Here is a 19,600-nt window from a genome sequence, read left to right as displayed (position 1 = left end):
ACCAGCCTGGCCAACATGGTGACGCCCCATCTCTACTAAAAATACAAAGATTAGCCAGGTGTGGTGACGGGCACCTGTAATCCCAGCTACATGGGAGGCTGAGGCAGGAGAATCACTTCAACCCGGGAGGCGGAGGTTGCAGTGAGCTGAGATCGCGCCATTGCACTCCAGCCTAGGCAACAAGTGCAAAACTCCCTCTCAAAAAAAAAAAAAATTCAAAAATTAGCCAGATGTAGTGGTGCGCGCCTGTAATCCTAGCTACTCAGGAGGCTGAGGCACGAGAATCGCTTGAACCCGGGAGGTGGAGGTTGCAGTGAGCCGAGATCGCGCCACTGCATTCCAGCCTGGGCAAGACTCTCTCTCAAAAAAAAAAAAAAAAAAAAAAAAAAGGAAACCTTATCCAAACTGTCATAAAGTTGCTTCATATTAGTCTTAATGGATCTAAATGTTCAATTTTTTTTTTTTTTACTCTAAAGACAGGGTCTCACTCTGTTGCCCAGGCTGGAGTGCAGTGGCATGACACAGCTCACTGCAGCCTCTACCTCCTAGGCTCAAGCCATACTCCCGCCTCGGCCTCCCAAGTAGCTGGGACTACAGGTGCACACCACCATGCCCAGCTAATTTATTTTATTTTCTGTTTTAGAGACAGGGTCTCGCTATGTTGCCCAGGGTGGTCTCAAACTCCTGGACTCAAGCAATCCTCCCACCTACAGGTGTGAGCCACTGCCTGGCCAGTGCTCAAATTTTGAAATTGTTTTATTCTACTCAGTTGAGCAAACTATATTATGAAAGTCTTATGGAAATTATTTTCAGCATCATAGCAGCAATGTTACAAAACCATGTAAAATTCTACCTAAATTTCTCAGTGGAAAAAAAAATTAAGACTAATATTTGGATGTTGGATTATTTTCTTATAGGTGAATGATAATACAGAATGAGTATTACTGTCATTGTGGTAATTTTTAAAGAGTAACAGCCTTTTTGCTAGTTCATGAAAAATACCCTGATATGTATTAAACATTTGCATCCCTTAGCTCCTAACTTCACCACTTGATGTTTTTGTAACTTTTGACTCATGGACTCCAAGTGCTTTGTTCATGCATTCTTCTCTGTGAATTAGGAGATTTAAAAATATTTCTATAATTTCTCTCCACAAATTAAATTCACTTGTTAAAGTTCACGTTCCTGACTACTCTCTTTAGACTAGACAGTTAGCAAGCTTTACTGGAATTTTGTCTTGGTTTGCGGTGTTGATAAAAGCTCGAAAGGAGTGGGTGTTGGGGGTTTTATAGAATTGATTCTCAGTTACTTTCCCTATACCTGCTGTGCAATGAACCTCTGATGGTGATCTGTGTTTTGAGCACACTGGGTTTGGTGGTTTTTTTTTTTTTTTTTTGTCTTTTTCCTCCTTGTTTTCTCTTTGAGGACTAACTTGGCAGACGCAGCCAGGTGTGAACAGCGCTTATGTGGCTGCCGCGGTGCTTCCTGGAAGAATCATTATAAATTCGTTCAAGATCTGATTTCTTGTTGGTTTCTGTGCTTGTGAGCATTTAGAATAAAAGTCTGTATCAGTTAATCCTTTGATTATGTAAATCATTTTATTTTGTTTTCCTCTCATTTTCAAACTGAGGTTTGAAAACCAAAAAAAAAAAAAAGAATTAAATATTTTGAAACATTCTAAGTGCATAAATTCTTGGTCAGGAATGAGGAACTGTCCTTAGAAAAATGGGCTAGACATTTAAAAAGGAATCTTGTAGAGCACCTTGGCCTGTTCAGCAGTTTATGTTTGTGGTTAGTTTTTTTCTCTTCCAATAATTTGGGTGGGAATAGTAGTTGCTCATCTTTTGAGATTAATGTTCTAATTATTTGAATACAAATGTTTTCTCTCAAAATAAGTGGGAAGGAAGTATGAAAACAGAAAAGGTCATCTTTTGAGTTCTTAAAGTTTTATGTCAGAGATCTTCACATCTTTCTAGAGAAGAAAGGTTGTAAATCATTCAGCCTACTCCGATTCTGAAATGGGGCTTTTTAAGCGTGAATGCATTCCCGTATGTTTTATAGAGGAGGAGCTGGATGTGTCCTCATTCATCTTACTTTTTACCTCTTTCCCATCCTCTGTAAAGATAGTGGAGTGTTTTCTGTAATCACAGTGATAATTTGTCTGCAGGATAGGAATGGTCCGAGCCTGGTTTTACCTGGATTTGGGTGAACAGCCCTGTGGTCTTGCTCACTCGGGGCTGCCCATTAGGTAGAATCCATGGGAAGTGTTAAAACTGAGGAACAAAGTGTGCCCATCTTGTTGCTCCCACTGGACCCAAGGGAGAGCTCTGGCTTGTGTTTCTACACTCGCCATATGTGTATGCCAGCAGCTTTTTAACATTAAACAAAACTGTTCAGTTGCAGACTAAAGAAGGCCACCCTCCTAACCGTAAAGCTCCCCGGAAGCTGCACTTCTCCCTCAGAACTTACCTGGTCCCCTCCATGAGTGTGGGCTGGGCTGATAGGGACAGTGTGTTTCCACAGGCGAGTGACGCATGGGCACAGCACACACTGGATGTCTTGCCAGGAAGTCGCTTATGCGGAAAGTGGAAATACTCAATTACAAACAGGGAAATACACCTCCTCCCTATTTACTCCATCGTGATGATGTAAGGATAAATTAATGTCCAAGCAACTTAGAGGATGGTTTAGATCACTGGTCAGCAGACGACAGCTCTGAGGCGCGGGCCAGCTAGCTGCCTGCTTATATAAATCAAGTTTTATCGAAACACGACCACACTCATATCCGTGGCTGCTTTTACACTATTACTGCAGAGTCGAGTAGTTGCATATGACCTACGGATGTGAAAATAATGTCGGGCCCTTTACAGAAAAATAGTCGCTTCTGATTTAGATAAGGGTATGAAAAGATATTTTATATATCTACATTTTACTTATTCTTAGCTATACTTACTTACTACCCAGTATGCATTTTCCTCCTTTTATTAAAAGCATGCGATAAGCATATGTTATGAGCCAGGCGTGAGACATAGAGATGATTAAGACAGGGTCTTCTCAAGGACATTGCCATTTAGTGAGGAAGACATCACATCATGCTTTGTCCTGTGGTTCAGAGTTACAACTTCAGCCTTCAGCTGAACACACAAGTTCATCCACAAATGCAAATCCCTATGAAATCAAACATAACATGAGTAATAAAAATAAGCGGGAGAGTTTAATGTGTGTGTACTTGTTTATTTTTGTGGTTAATATCTTAAGAACTCTTGAGTATTTGAGGATTTGCATGACCTTATTGAATAGCAGGGTTGAACAAAATGGCTTTAACCTAGATCTTTCTGTTGATTACATGAATATTCTTATTTGATAGGGCTGTGCCTCTGTAAAAATTTTGTTTAATGTTAAAAACTTGCTGGCATACATATAAATACATATAAAAATATCTTAACTCTTTAAGGAAAGGAAACCATGTATTGGAACTTGCTTTAATAATCTCAGAATTTTGGAGCCAAGGTAGACCTTTTGTGGATCACAGTGTATAAGCAGCTAGAAGACTAATCACGTTACCGCAGTGGTTTCTATCTTGGCCAATCACTCGAATTACTCGAATTTGGTAGGAAGCACCAAAAAAACAGTCCCAGCATCTCAAACCCATTCCAGGACAATGAAATCAGAATCTCTGGGGTGTAGCCAGGACATCTGACATCCGTATGTTTTAAAGTCCTGCCAGGCGATTCTAATTCAGTCAGAGTTGTGAGGCACTGTTGTACAGACAGGATTCTGAAACTTTAGTGTGCATAGAATTAGCTGGAGAGCTTGTTAACCTCCCGCTTCACTCTCCCTGAGTTTTCGGATTCAGTGAGTCTGGGGTGGGCACCAGGATCTTCATTTCCAACAAGTTCCCGCGTGCTGATGCTCCTGGCATCACACTTTGAGAGCCATTGCCGTATGAGATTCTTAAGTTTTACATAAGTAGTTATTGTGATGACTTTAACTGGCAACTTACTTGGTATTTTTAAACTAATATGACTTATAAAAAGTTGATAGGTAAATGTATTACACAAAATTATTGTCACCAGTAAAAACAGTATGGATATAGGATTCATCCCTTGTCAATATAAGTATATAATCATAGACGTCCAGAGGTAGTCATCTAGAGATCCACGAACTCACCCTGCCCTTTGACAGGTAAGGACCCTCGCACTGGGTCGCAGGGCTAGTTAGGGGCCAGCTCAGATGCTTTGATGTTCAGACCTAAGCGGCTGGGCACGTGGCTCCCCTTGTAGACTTTGGTTGAGGGTGAAACCCAGCACGTATGTCCCCTCCACACCAGCATATCCCCTTGATCATCTGTGTTCTTACCTGGGATCCTTTCCTAAGAGCAGGGGCATCGTGAGCACCGGCCCCATCTTCTCTTTGGCATCTTCGGCCCACTGTTCTTGTCTCTCATGTTCCTGGCCTGCAGTGCTTACGTTTCACAGCTTTGTCACTTTCTCCTGGGATGTTTGTGTATTTATCTAGGCAAGGTAGCATTTTTTTTTTAATGCTGAATTAGGACCATTGTAAACTTTCTTTAATACATTTAGAAAACTGCCAAGTTTGGGAAGAATTGATTTTTTAGAATAAGAGAGAAATGTGTATCAGTAAGAGACTGCAAATCATCATGAATGCACACCAGCATGGGCAAAGCTGTGCCGATGCTCCATGTTTGCCCCGATCCTGGGATTTGGCCCCTGCTCATTTCTTTTTTGAATAGAAACTTGAAACTGGGAAGCAAGGGGAGGTTAGGTTTCGGGCTGGATTACTGTGAAATCTTCTTGTAAAGGGAATATCACTTCCTGGAATCGTGAGGATGAAGTCGAACTTTCCCAGGCAGCTGTTTTTGAACTAGGAATTGAGCCACGTGGCCTAGAATGACAGAAAAAATTCGGATTTTCCATTGGTTGTAAATTGAAAAATATATGGTGGTTTAGTTACTTTGCTTAGTTGTTTGCATGGACTTTTTTTTTTTTTTTAAACCTGAATGCATTCCACAGACTCTCCTTACCTCTGATTTGTGGATTTAGAGACTGTACTTGAAGTGTTTAAAAAAAAAAAATGTGGCCGGGAGTGGTGACTCACACCTGTAATCTGAGCACTTTGGGAGGCCGAGGTGTGCGGATCATGAGGTCAGGAGTTCGAGACCAGCCTGGCCAATATAGTGAAACCCTGTCTCTACTAAAAATACAAAATTAGCCAGGTGTGGTGGTGCAAGCCTGTAATCCCGGCTACCCAGGAGGCTGGGGCAGGAGAATCGCTTGAACCCGGGAGGCGGAGGTTGCAGGGTTGCTGTGAGCCGAGATTGCGCCATTGCACTCCAGCCTGGGCAACAAGAGCAAAACTTCATCTCAAAAAAAAAAAAGTTACTATAGCTGCCCCCCAACCCCATTATAACTTAAATTTTTCCCCATCTGCCCTAGTTCAGCCAGTGACATCCAGTGCTGCTTGTGGTGGACCCATTCTTGGCTGTTGACCCAGGGGCTAGAAGGAATCTTCCCCTGTCAGCTCACGAGGTTGGGTCTGAAATGGGCCAGTCTTAGTTTTAAAAACTGTAATTCCAATAATGTCCACTATGTGGTGCACATGCATCCGCAGTAAATTCTAAAACTAGTTGAAAGGGAGCTCAAAAACATTTTTAAAATCCACAGTGATAAAAATAGTGGGGAAATGGCACATGTTTATTTGCTGTACACTGGGTTCCTCTTAAGTAGCAGCTTCCAATGTCATATTCATAATGTGACTCAGCTTATTTTAACTTTTGAGAAAATGTGCGGGAGATAACTGATTTGGAGCCCAGGAGAGGAGAGAAGGGTGTGACATCTCCTGCCTTCCATTTCGAAGGTGGGGGATCCCCCTGGATGGGTTCTCGCCAGCTTAGTGCATTGCTCAGGCACATGCTAGCAGCTGGAGTGAGTGTAGCCGGTGCTAACCTACTGCACTTGGAAGTCATCTTTAAATATTGTCCTTGTGGGCTGGGTGTGGTAGCTCCTGCCTGTAATCCCAGCACTTTGGGAGGCCAAGATGGTAGGATTGCTTGAGCTCAGGAGTTGGAGACCAGCCTGGGCAACATAGTGGAACCCTGTCTCTAAAAAAAAAAAAATACGAAAATTACCTGGGCGTGGTGGCGCACACCTGTGATCCCAGCTAGTTGGAAGGCCGAGGTGGGAGCATGGCTTGAATCCAGAAGGCAAAGGTTGCAGTGAGCTGAGATCACACCACCACACTCCAGCCTGGGTGACAGAGCCAGACTGTCTCAAAAAAAAAAAAAAAAAAAAATTACTCCTGTGGGAAGTGGTGGCTTGGGCACTGATAGGAAAGCAGACTTTTGAAACTGTGGGTTGAGAAGCTCAAAGTCTGGTTTAGACAGTTTCTCTGAAGTAATTTCATGATTAAATAGTAGAACTGTTGCTTAAGGAATTGGATTCTTCGTTTCTCTCATGGAAATAGACCCACCAGCATAACATCTTCCCGGGTTATTCTAGGGAGTTTTGACCACATCTGTGTGGAACTTCTTGAATGAGGAACACATTCCTGGGTGTTTAGTGATCGTTAAGTTCTCAGCCTATTAACAAACGTTACCACTTTTGTCTTAGGTTTAATCTGGGCATGTAAAGAATCCAGTTATGTTTAAATAAAAGACCCTTGCACTGATATTTCCATACCTAGAAAGGAGTATGGAAATCATTGTAAATTACAAATCATCCCTTGAACACTGGGCCCAATGTGATTTGATAACCAAAAGATTAATAAGAACAAACTGGAAAGAAATGAGGACTGTTTAGTCTGCATGGGCAAAGATTGAGAGAGAACTTTATTGGAATCTTATAAAAATTGTGGATTAGAGGAACACTGATGTCATAAGTTCTAAAATATGAGGACACAGAGTACTACAGGTTATCCTAAGAGGTGGTGTCAACGCAAATATAGGTGGATTCCTAGGAAGTTTTTACTAAGTTACAGAACAGCTGCAGAGGGAGCTATGCTATTGGTAACTTTGGAAAATGACATCAGGAAAGCTAACCAGTCTCTTCCCCTGTCCTAGCTGATATTAAATAGGGATTCTGGAAGGAAACATAAGCAGAGGTTCAGAGCTGCCGACTCTTCCTCCTCTTTAAGGTCTGCTATTTCTATGACCAAAAGCAGTTTTAAAATAAACCCCTGATCACCTCTTTTTAAAAACCCTTTTTTAAAAAATGAGAAGCTGAGCTTCTCATTTAAAATAGACGAGTAATTTCAGTGATGTTAATATTTTCATGAGCTGTGCTAGGTTTGACTTGGTGCCTGTTGCTTATGGAACCTTCTCTTCCCTTGGCAGGTTTTCATCTCTGTGAACTGCTTAAGCACAGATTTCTCTTCCCAGAAGGGAGTGAAGGGGTTGCCTCTTAACATTCAAATTGATACCTATAGTTACAACAACCGCAGCAACAAGCCTGTGCACCGGGCCTACTGCCAGATCAAGGTCTTCTGTGACAAGGTAAGGTCGGCAGGGATGCTTGGAACAAGTGTTTGAGACACACTCATGGAAAAAGACCAGGGTCTCTTTAATATTTAATGTCAAAATGAGAACATAACTGCTAATATAGAATAACTTTTAAAATTATTTTTATTTATTTATTTATTTATTGTTGAGACAGAGTCTCCCTCTGTCTCCCAGGCTGGAGTGAAGTGGTGCAATCTCGGCTCACTGCAATTCTGCCTTCTGGGTTCAAGCAATTCTTGTGCCCCAGCCTCCCCAGTAGCTGGGATTACAGGTGCACACCACCATGGCCGGCTAGTTTTTTGTATTTTTAGTAGAGACAGGGTTTCGCCATGTTGCCCAGGCTGGTCTCCAACTCCTGAGCTCAGGTAATCTGCCCACCTCAGCCTCCCACAGTGCTAGGATTACAGGTGTGAGCCACCGCGCCCAGCCTTTATCAGAGATGAGGTCTCACTCTGTCATCCAGGCTGGAATTTAGTGGTGCAATCACTGCTCACTGTAGCCTCAACCTCCTGGGCTCAAGCGATCCCCCAAACTCAGTCTCCTGAGTAGTTGGGACTATAGGCACATCCCATCACACCCAGCTAATTTTTTAATTTTTTTGTGGAGATGGGGGTCCTGCCATGTTGCCCATGCTGGTCTTGAACTCCTGTCCTCAAGTGATCCTCCCATCTTGGCTTTCCAAAATGTAAAACAGCTTTTTTTTTTTTTGAGACAGAGTCTGGTGCTGTCGCCCATGCTGGAGTGCAGTGGCGCAGTCTCAGCTCACTGCAGCCTCTGCCTCCCGGGTTCAAATGATTCTTGTGCCTCAGCCTCTCCAGTAGCTGGGATTACAGATGCGCACCCACCACGCCTGGCTAATTTTTGTATAGAAACAGGGTTTCGCCAGGTTGGCCAGGCTGGTCTTGAATTCCTGGCCTCATGTGATGCGCCCACTTTGGCTTCCCAAAGTGCTGGGATTACAGGTGTGAGCCACCGTGCCTGGCCTAAAATAGCTTTTAATTATTGTTTTGGCCTTGCAAAGACACATTATGTAGAGATTTTTGAAATTACGTTTTAACTGATAGATTAGAAGGGTTGATAAGTACGTTTTGTTGGGCATGTCTGATAAGTAAAGGAGGTGCACACAGGACCCTCTGAGCCCAGCTGCTGGAAGTGTAGGCAGTCACCCCTGCACGGGAGCTCTTCCTTAGCTGTGTCCGAGTGGCTGAATCACAAAGTGCTGTGCCTTCACAGCCCTCTTCCCCAAAGGCCCTTCAATAAGCATGGGGAAGGAGAGGTGCGGATTCTTCTCTACAGCCACAGGGAGGCGCCTAGAAGAAAAAGTGCAGGGCCCAGAGGGATCTCTGCATGACCTGTTTTCCCTGGTGTGGCTCTTTTTTTATCTGGAGAAGAGAGGCTTACTTTTGCCCAGTGCAGAGCCAGGGGCTGAGCTGGATTCAATGCAGGGAGAGTCTGGAAGGTGCGTCGAGTCTTGAGGGGAAAGTTTGTGCTGGCTCGAAACTGGGGAGCAACCGTGGATGAGTGGACATTCCATTGAACTAAGACAGCAAGATCTTGAGTTTTTCCTACTCAAAAATATTGGACCTATTTTTGGCAGGGGACGGGGGCAGTTCTTTTCATCCTATTAAGGGAGCTTGTCTTTTATTGAGATTTTTAGAGGGGCTAGGTAACTGGAAGTATGTTTGCTGTCAGAGGCCTGGTCTGTCACCCTGGCTTTTGCATCAGGTACACAAAGCACAGTGGCTGAGCACAGTGAATGAGCCTGAGGCCTTTTTTGGATTTTTTGGATGATGTTTACTCTTTGTGTGGCATTTTGGTGATTTTCACCTTCCTGGGTGCTCGACATTTTTGTATTATTGTGAATCTCCTTGAATTTTGTCCTGAAATCTGGTTAAGTTGCTTGGAAACCATCTGCTCGTTAAGATCTTATGTCTATGATTTGCTAGGCGGATCTGGAGCTGTGCTCAGTGTAAGGCTAATCATCCCGCACTCCTGAGCAGGATTTTTCTGAATATTCTACCAAGTGCCCTGCTCATTACAAGTTTTTCCAGTCACATTACTTCCTTGTAATAATCCTCATGACAGGGATTTCCAGTCCATCCCATATGGTGGGAACAGGTACTGTTTCTGGCTCTGTGTGAGTTTCGGGCACTGTTTCTCTAATCTTTTCGGATGTCAGTTCCCAACCCTGACCCCCAGCCTTGGGCAGCTTCCTGGTACCTGTGTACCTGTTGGTACCCGGCCACGTACTGGAGTGGGGCTCACTGAAGATCTCGGAGCTCTTTCCTCTTTGGTACTTTGTCCTGCTGCCTTGGTCTCTGTGGACTTCCAGCTCTGTCTCCTCAACCCTGGGCACCTGGACTGAGAATACATGAGAATTCCCATGCCATGGCCTGGGAACTCTGAAGGCAGCAGCCAGCATGGTTTGAGGACTTGCCGCGGGTTCCTGTCTCCCAGGGATCACTGTTCTTTAGTTGCCTGCTGGTCAGGGCCTTCTCGTTCTTGTTTCTGCATTTCGTCTGGTTTTTGTTGTTGTTTCAGGGTGGAGGGTAAATCTGATCTGTGTTACTCCATGTTATGTAGAAGCAGAAATGCCTTATTCTTTATAGATACACAGATAAATAAGGAGGGACAGTCCTATTTTGTAATAGGACTGCACCCTCCACCTTTTGGAGGAGGGTGGTGTTTATCGTCAGAATGAAGTTATGGTTAGACTTGTTAGAAAGGACAGAGAGACCCAGACCAACTTCATACAATAATGGCTAGGAGATTGGGGATATTTACCTGTTTTTCTGTGTCAGGGAGGGACTGTTGTGTCAATGTTACATAGCAATTTTTATAAGCAGGTTGTATATTTACTATGTTAGTATGCTACCACCTTCTAGAAAAGGCAGAAGGTGGTTTTATATTCTGTTTTTAAAATGTGGTCCTTATTATATAATAATGCTAATAAGATCAGTGGGATTTTTATTGCCTCTTTTTGCTATCAGCAAATTTATTTAACAGAAAAATAAGCTACCAGTTCATCCTTAACTGGAGCACTATGTAAAGAAATCTGTACCATCCAGAAATTAATTCCAATAAGTCAAGCAAAATGATTAAATGTAATGTTTTTAAATATGCTTCATTGCCTGATTTTGGGCCGTGTTTGTTACTAATATGGTTCTTTTGAACTTTGTTGTTGTGGGTTCAGCTGCATGGTACTATCGGTCTTTGAGCAGTTGATATACAGAGTACACGAGTGTCTTTTTCTAGGACTCTGAGTACACTTTTTCTCTTTTTTCTTTGAGGGAGTCTCACTCTGTCACCCAGACTGGAGTACAGTGGTGCGATCCCAGCTCACCGCAATCTCCACCTCCCAGGTTCAACTGATTCTCCTGCCTCAGCCTCCCGAGTAGCTAGGATTACAGGCATGCATCACCACGCCCGGCTAAATTTTTTGTATTTTTAATGGAGACAGGGTTTCCCATGTTGGCCAGGCTGGTCGTGAACTCCTGGCCTCAAGTGATCCACCCACCTCGGCCTCCCAAAACGCTGGGATTACAAGCGTGAGCCACCGCGCCCAGCCCACTTGTTCTCTTTAAGTGATGATGCAGATTTCTAGTTCCATCTTCACTTTGTGAATTCTGCTTGGTTAGATCTGCCACATGGTTGATGCCAGGCCCTTGGACTGAATCACAGCCTTCAGTGATAACCTTGGCCGTATAGGAGAGTATACTCAAGAGTAGGGCCAACTTGGGTTTTTTCTTTCATTTCCTTTTCCTGCTGGACAAAGGGAAAATACCCTTGTGTCTTTGCAGGCATGTGGTATACTCACAGATTTTCTCAGCTTTCATTTAACACGACCACATCCATTATAAGGAGAAATTTTGCTTTTTTTTTTTTGAGACAGAGTTTCGCTTTGTCACCCAGGCTGGAGTGCAGTGGTATGATCTCAGCTCACTGCAACCTCCACCTCTCAGGGGTTCAAGCAGTTCTCCTGCCTCAGCCTCCCAAGTAGCTGGGACTACAGGTGCCCGCTACCACGCCTGGCTAATTTTTATATTTTTAGTAGAGGCGGGGTTTCACCATGTTGGCCAGGCTGGTCTTGAACTCCTGACCTCAAATGATCCACCCACCTCGGCCTCCCAAAGTGCTGGGATTACAGGCATGAGCTACCGCTTCCGGCCGGAATTTTGCTTTATTTGTTTTTCAAATAAATGTTGTTCCCTGTGATTTCATAGAATTAAAAATAATTTTAAGACTAATCTTTTTAGAAGAAACTACTATGATAAGCCTCATGAATATAGTAAGTAATGGGGTTCCTGTCCAGAGAAGGGAGAAAGGCTTCTTCTTCCATTGGTCAGGATAAGAGTTAAATATTTTAAAGAAGATTGGAAAACAGAATCATATCTTGTCTTCTCTTAACCTACAGGGAGCTGAGCGGAAAATCAGGGATGAAGAACGAAAGCAAAGCAAAAGAAAAGGCAAGTGTCCTGACCCCAGCTCCCAGTTGAATGCCTGTAAGTAGAAATGTTCCCGGCAAGCTTCAGACCTTTTCCATTGAGAATGGTGGCTGGAGTTTGCACGCAGAAGACAGTGGGTGTTCTTCCTGTTCTGCAGTGTGGCACTGCCTCTTCCTCAGATCAGCAGCAGATGCCAGCTCAGCGGGGGGGTTTTCCTGGGGATTACAGGATAGATCCCCGGGTTTTCCCGACCCCAGCGTTTTTGGCTCTCAGTTCTAGTTCAGACATCTGTTTCCAGTCTTGAAAAATGACAACACGTTCTGCATGAATCACTGTTAAAATTGGGACTTATCTAGATTTTTTAAAGTAATAATAATGGTCTTGAGAATTCAAGATGTCTTAACTCCAAGTAAGATCATATTTTGTATCTAAAGTATAGTATTTTAATATTTGCAGAATCTATAGGGCTTCTGTTTGGACATTTCACCAGGAAGGCTTTGTTTTCTTTTTTTTTAAATTGTGACCAGTATTCATATTCACAAAATCTTGTATCTAAAATGAAGAAAGTGCTGCTCTGTGCCTGTAGGGTTCCATCTGTAGTACATGGGCTTCTGGCAGCTCTTTTGAATGGTCTGTCTGGCTCAGCAGACATTTGCCCTGCAACACCTTAGTCAGGATTCTCCTACTGGTATCAAAGTGCAAACTCCCAGTGACACTTCAGAGAGCAGCTGACTAACTAGGAGACCTCATTACTGAGTACTTCAGGGCCAGCCAGATCATTGGGGAAGATGGAGTCTCTAACTTACTAAATTAAAAATTGGATGGGCATGCTTACACTTCACCTCATTGTCGAATTTCTTGATATGTTCTGAAGTCAATGGGTCCATGAGTGTTGGAATGTAAATTATTTAATGAGGACAGCTGAGGTGAAATTTCTTCCAAATTATGTTTACACAATTATAAATTTTAGCCTTTCCAATGAAAACTAAATACGCTCTGCCTCTGTCGCAAATCTTCTGTGGATATGCGTCTGTGTGTGTTTGAAGATACCTTTTCCCTTTTGATTTGATAAGACATTCAGTTGATTTTAGTGGAAATACACACAACAAATTCCTTTACATAAACTGGGATTCTTAGGCAGGCAGCGTGCCCTGTTGTATCTTACAGAGTGCTACACTTGGAGTATCTTACGCAGAGGCGAGCACTCCGTGGCCTGCATCCAGTCTGTATGTAATCCTTTGACCTTGGCTTCCTCTTTTTTAATTTTTTTTTTTTTTCAGTTTCTGATGTTAAAGTGCCACTGCTCCCCTCTCACAAGCGAATGGATATCACAGTTTTCAAACCCTTCATTGATCTCGATACTCAGCCTGTCCTCTTCATTCCTGACGTGCACTTTGCCAACTTGCAGCGGGGCACTCATGTAGGTAACCAGGATCCCAGGGGAGGTTACCAGGAAGGAAGGCATGGCAAAAGGAAATTCTTTGGCATTATTCATGGGAAACAGAAGCCAAAATTGAGTGAGGTTTGACCAGTTAGTCAGCTCTTTGGAATATTCTGCTGGGGTGACATGATGCCCGTGCAATAAAAATGGTAAGCATCGTTGATTTGAAGGTGCAGTGCAGCCTGTCAGCTTTATTCTGTTTGTATTCATTCATTCATTCGTTCGTTCTTCATACCTACATATCCTAGCTCATTTAAAAGATTCTAGAATAGTAGCATAATTTGGAGTTTGAGCCTGTCATCTTTTTAAATTTAACTTGGGGCAATACCTAGGTTAAGGAGCTCTTATAACATAAGAACATCCGAAGGCTTTTCTCACAGTTCCAGTTACTGAGCCGTCCTTGCCACGTGTAGTTACCAACGGCCATGTCTTGGCAACTAAAAGTAAATTTTAAAAAATAGTCACGCCCTGTTTTGTGGCAAAGGCTTACAAGGGATAGAAACTTCAGTAGAATGAAGCATGGTTTTATGCTGAGTGCAAATAAATATCAAAAAGACAGTCTTTCATGCACTTTGTGGACAGATTTATAAGGACTAAAGATTCGTCAGAGTTCTTGGGGCTGTGGCCAGTACATTTAGTTTCTAATGGGAAGCTGGAGGTGAGCAGGGGTTAGCACACTGTTTTTGTGAAGGGCTGGGCGGTAAAGGTTTTCGGCTTTTGGGGCCCCGTGGTCTCCACTGTGCTGCTCAGCGCTGCCGAACTAGTGCACACATGGCCATAAGCAGCATGTGAATGAATGAGCGTGGCTTTGTTTCAGTAAAGACTTTATTTACATGAACTGGCTTTAGACCAGATTTGGCCCAACCACTGAGTTAAAGGAGTTCAAGACATCTGTAAGAATCTGTTATTGAAAACTAAGGCTAAAGGATTTTATATTAGATTGGTGAAATTCAAAATTATTTCCATTTTAGGAATAATTCATTTATGGTCAAACATTTTGAGCATACATTTGAAAAGCAATCTATTCCTTTGGTCTTAGGTCCTTCCCATTGCCTCTGAAGAATTGGAGGGTGAAGGGTAAGATTTATGTTTTGTTTTGTTTTGTTTTAATAATGGAAATGATTTCAAACTTGTAGAAAAACTGCAAGTACAGTACAAAGAACTCATTTTTCCCTGAGCCATCAAGGATAAGTTGCCAGCCTGATGGCCCATCACTCCTGAATATCGTGGTATATATTTCCTACCAACAAGGACATCCTCCTGTGTCACAGGCAAGATTAGAATATTAACATTGCTTCATTAGCACCAATAATGTCCTTTATAGCAAAAAAGGATCCAGTTCAGGATCACACATTGTAGTTGTTTGTCATGTTTGTTGATCTTCTTCAGTCTAGAACTAAGCCACTCCTTAACTTTTCTGACCAAATATTTTTGAAGATTACAACCAGCTGTTTTGTAGACTCTTCTTAGTTTGCATGTGTCTGCTGCTCTCTCATGGTTAGATTCCAGGCTTGGCAGGGATGTCATAGAGGCCAGGCTGGGTTCTCCGTGTGTCCTAGCAGATGGCGCTTGATGTCAGTTTATCTGTTACTAATGGTGTTCTTTGGTCACTTGATTAAGCTGGTATCTTCCAGCTTCTCCACTGCAAAGTGGCCCCTTTTATAGTAAGTGTTGTCTGGGGAGGTGCATTGTAGCTTTGTAAATATCTCATTCCCCATCAAACTTTCAGTTTACTCATTCATTTATTGCTATCAGTATGAACTCATAGTTTCCTGTTTTATTCAATAAGCTGTGATTCATTAGTCATTTACTTTGATGCTCAGGTTGTCCCAGAATTGGGCTCTGCCTTCCTGTGCCGGGCAGCCCCCTACTCATGCTGCCTAGTGGAGGGGAGCTGACGCTACCCCTCTTTGGGCTATCAGAACCTTCTTGATGGCTCTGGGACTTTTTCAACAAGGCAAAGATTCTTTTTGTTTTTATTTCATTTTACTTTTAGAGACAGGGTCTTGCTCTGAGGCCCATGTAGGAGTGCAGGGGTGCAGTCACAGCTCACTGCAGCCTTGAGCTTCTGGGCTTAAGTGATCCTCCTGCCTCAGACTCCCGAGTAGGTGGGACTACAGGCACATGCCACCACACCCATCTAATTATTATTATTATTGTAGAGATCCTGGTCTCAGGCAATCCTCCCGCCTCAGCCTCCCTCTTTCTGTTATCTGCCCTCAGAAAGGTGCATCCTGATGGAGAGAGCCAAGATTTCCATGGGAAGTTCATTCCTCAGCATCCCTCTTCCCTCATCTTCCATCCATTCCCAGGGCTTAAACCGTCATACTGGGGACATTCATGCCCCACACGTTACCCATCGTGCCTCTCTTTGAAGGCGAGGCCTGCGCTGCCCCTTTGATTCTTAGTGTTTCAGGCTTGAGTCCTGCCGGCACCTTCACTAGACGGCTGCGGTGTGCTAGGAACTGAGATGGCAGAGTCTCGGAGGCTCAGCCCCTGCTCCTGAAGTGGCCATTCTGCTCCAAATCCAGCACTCCCTCCCTTCACTTTCAGTTATTTACCTCTTCTCTTGCTTGCCGTGACACCACCTGCTGGACCCTCCATGCCAGGTGCCCCTGGTAGCCAGGCGTTCGTTCGATCTGAGTTTTTCTCTCCTCAGACTCTCCTTGGTCTGTTCTCACCTTTTGGCTTCCATGATACCACCATATTTTAAACCTGTGGAATCCTGTGCTCGGATTATACCAGCCTCCTTCCCCTGGTTTTTCTGCTTGAAGGTCCTGGGGTCCCCTCCAGTCTTGACCACACACTTTGGGTACCAACACACTTTGGGTACCACACTCAGTCTCACAGAACTTTCAACTATTCCCTCTTCTCTGCCATGTAAAATTTAATTCCTTAGAGCTGAATGATCAGGACATTCACGGTAGAGTCGGCTTCCCGAAATTTCTAGATATGGCTTCCTGTGGGCCATTCTGTTTGAGCCAGGCTGGCCCTGCGTTTTCCTGCTCACACTTCCTCAGTGTTTTGAAACATCATCTCCTTTGTCACTGCCTGTACAAGGTTATCTCAGATCCTACCTCCTCCATAGAGTGTTTCCTGAAAAGAAGCACCAGACAGCCAGGCGTGGTGGATCATGCCTATAATTCGAGCACTTTGGGAGGCCAAGGTAGGAAGATCGCTTGAGCCCGGGAATTTGAGAACATCCTGGGCAACATAGGGAGAACCCATCTCTACAAAAATAAAAAAATTAGTTGGGTGTGGTGGTGTGCGCCACTTGGGAGGCTGAGGTGGAAGGATTGCTTGGGCCTGGGCGGTTGAGGCTGCAGTGAGCCGTGATCCATGATTGCACCACTGCACTCCAGCCTGAGCAACAGAATGAGACCCTGTCTCACACACACAAAAAAAACCAAAGCGCCTCATCTTTGAGAAGGCAGCTTTATCTGATGAGAGTGCAGATACCTGCAGGGAACCTGAGTGTGGTCCCATGTCTGCCTGTAAATATCCATGAGCCCTGGAGTCAGGATCTTCCTTCAGCCTGATTTTTCATCCACAAATAAGGAAGCTGGACCAGATAAAGAATGAAAGTCATTTTAAATCTAGTTCCATGACAGGCTCTAAAACACCTTAATGTTGATGCAGCTGGTTAAGTTGAATCACTAACGGCATATTTTGGATCACTGCAGCTCTGTCTTGAAAAGGGGGCCGTACGGCACAGAAGATGACTTTGCTGTCCCTCCTTCTACCAAGCTGGCCCGGATAGAAGAACCAAAGAGAGGTGTGTTGGTTTCCATTTCTTAGTGGGAGTTTTAAATCAGAAGTGAGTTCAGAATCTATCAAAAGCATAAATGGTTCAAGCACATTTTTCCCAGTTTCACTTGCTTGGGAATTCTTCCATCAGACTGACATCTAGCTTGAGCTAGGACTTAGAGCAAAGTTCAGAGAAGCTGAAACCTGTGTTCCTTAAGACAGAATTGATATTGGCTGATGCTTGTCATCCTTGATGTGAATGTGGTTTTTATTTTAGCTGGTACCGTGGTCTGTTTTCCTCTTTTGCTCATGTGAACTGTATCCTTTTTTTCCTCTCTTTTCCCTTCCTTATTCCTGGTTGGGGATTGATTAGTGCTGCTCTACGTTCGAAAGGAGTCAGAAGAAGTCTTTGATGCCCTGATGCTCAAAACCCCATCTTTGAAGGGCTTGATGGAAGCTGTAAGTAGGATCAACTCTGTAATCCCCTGTACAAAATGAAAGGACAAGTACATAGGATTTCATGGAAACACTTTATCAGATGATCCAAATCCTTTGTCAGACCTTCTGGAATCCCTGACACCTTTCTCGAGTTGTCGTGCGTCCCACGTTTTATCCTCACCCAGGGGTCTTAACTCACACAGTCACTCAGTCACACCTGTTCCACTGAAGTGAATGCATCTGTGATGGCCTATGAAATGTTTAATTTTTATATACGTGGTTAAAGGGAGATTGCCATTTAGCAAGCCACTTAGAAGCTAACAAAAGTGATTTTTAATCAAGTACAATCTTAAAAACTTCATACATAAAAACAGTGGCTCCTCAGTCTACCTTTAAAACTCCCAATCCTAGGAAATTACTGAACTTGTATCAAGACCTCACTACAGCCTATTGCAGAGAAAGTAGACGTGTAACCAGTGATGGCCGTAAGTCCATCTTACAAGGATCTCAGCACGAGGCTGGAATAAACTGACCCCATGCTCCCTGTGGGGATATCAGTAAGAGAGGAAACATGGAAGGCTGCTGTGTTAATTTCCCGTTCCAGCTGTGCCCTGGAAAAACGCATGTCATCAGCACTGAGTGCAGATATTTACCAGCCTGTCTCCTAGAGACCGTAGAGATCTTTAAGCTCAAAGTGTGTCCATAATTGGGCTAAAAGCATCTCCCCCAGCTCCCTCTGATGACTGTAGTGTGTTGAATTCATTTAACACATCTTGATAAAGGGCTTGCTTCATGCCAGGCACTGTGGCGGGCACTGGAGTTATGCGCGTCAGTGACACAGTGCTGAATGGAGTTTATTTTGTAGTTAGGAAGACACAGACACCAAAATAAGCAAAGAAGTTGAGGTCATTTTTCAGGTACTGATGAGTGCAATGAAGATTAATAAAGCAGGGAGATGGGGCGTGGGTTTGGGGAGCTGCTGTGTGGTCTCTCAGCCAGGCGCCCCAAGTCCACGGGTGTCACTCAGTGCATCCCTGCCTGCCCACAGCACAGGCAGCGCCGTTCCCACTGTCACTTCCTGCCTCCTAGGATGTCCCCTGGGTTTCTCTTTTCTTGCCTTTTGATGACCCTTCATCATGTCTTAAGAATCATGCAAACTGGCCAGGTGCAGTGGCTCACACCTGTAATCCCAGCACTTTGGGAGGCAGAGGCAGGAGGATCACCTGAGGTCAGGAGTTCGAGACCAGCCTGGCCAACATGGAGAAACCCCGTCTCTACTAAAAATACAAAAAATTAGCCAGGCTTGGTGGCAGGCGCCTGTAATCCCAGCTACTCGGGAGGCTGAGGCAGGAGAATCACTTGAACCAGGGAGGTGGAGGTTGTAGTGAGCTGAGATCCCGCCACTGTACTCCAGCCTGGCATAGCAAGACTCCGTCTCAAAAAAAAACAAACAACAAAAAAAAAAACATGCAAATTCTGATTACAGGGAAAGAGGAGAGTAAAGAGGATGCAGAATTACTGGGCCAGCATAACTGTTCATGGCTCACAAGGAACTCATGACAGGTCTTACATGTCAGAACACAAAGTATTATCATCCACTCGTACAGAAAAGAAAAAGGGTTTGTGTGGTGAGAACTCGGAGCTGGGGTCTGGTCTGAAACACGTGTTTGGAAGGTTGGCAGGATCTGCAGGTTTGCCACCTGAGGCTCTGTTTCTCAGCGCCACCTTGAGCTTTGCTCTGTGGCTTGAGGTGAAGCTGGTGATGCCAGCCTGAGGATGGTCCGGATGACAAGTGTAATGTTTGATCTAGAGTGAATCAGCTGTTTGTCCTTGGAGCAATTCACCCATTCTCTTTAAAAATATTAAAAATAGCCTCTATGTCCCGAAAGGAAGACAGCCACAGCTCCCCAGAAGCTCATTACAGTGAGGGGCAGCCGGGCTGAGGAGAGGTGGAGGCCCCCAGCACACGAGCTAGGGCTTTTCCATGTCTTTGTGTCTGCGTTTTTGAAAAAC

The 19,600-nt window shown here is 44.0% G+C and overlaps 1 protein-coding gene across 4 annotated transcripts in view; it reads left to right on the top strand.

The window, feature by feature from the left end:
• GRHL1 (grainyhead like transcription factor 1) overlaps positions 1 to 19,600 on the top strand; it is a 50,159-nt gene that overhangs the window by 27,111 nt on the left and 3,448 nt on the right. Inside the window, exons 9-14 of one of the 4 annotated variants that reach the window (XM_525685.7) lie at positions 7,352 to 7,510; positions 11,931 to 11,982; positions 13,242 to 13,381; positions 14,442 to 14,479; positions 17,086 to 17,177; positions 17,523 to 17,608. In XM_525685.7, coding sequence (XP_525685.3) covers positions 7,352 to 7,510; positions 11,931 to 11,982; positions 13,242 to 13,381; positions 14,442 to 14,479; positions 17,086 to 17,177; positions 17,523 to 17,608 — 567 coding nt within the window. Of the gene's footprint in view, positions 1 to 7,351; positions 7,511 to 11,930; positions 12,019 to 13,241; positions 13,552 to 14,441; positions 14,480 to 17,085; positions 17,178 to 17,522; positions 17,609 to 19,600 lie in introns of those variants that run through there. The other 3 variants (XM_009441992.4, XR_677928.4, XR_677929.4) reach the window with 3 other exon arrangements.

Source organism: Pan troglodytes, chromosome 12 (assembly GCF_028858775.2).
Source record: "Pan troglodytes isolate AG18354 chromosome 12, NHGRI_mPanTro3-v2.0_pri, whole genome shotgun sequence".
NCBI lineage: Eukaryota > Metazoa > Chordata > Mammalia > Primates > Hominidae > Pan > Pan troglodytes.
This window is presented reverse-complemented; position numbering and strand designations above follow the sequence as displayed.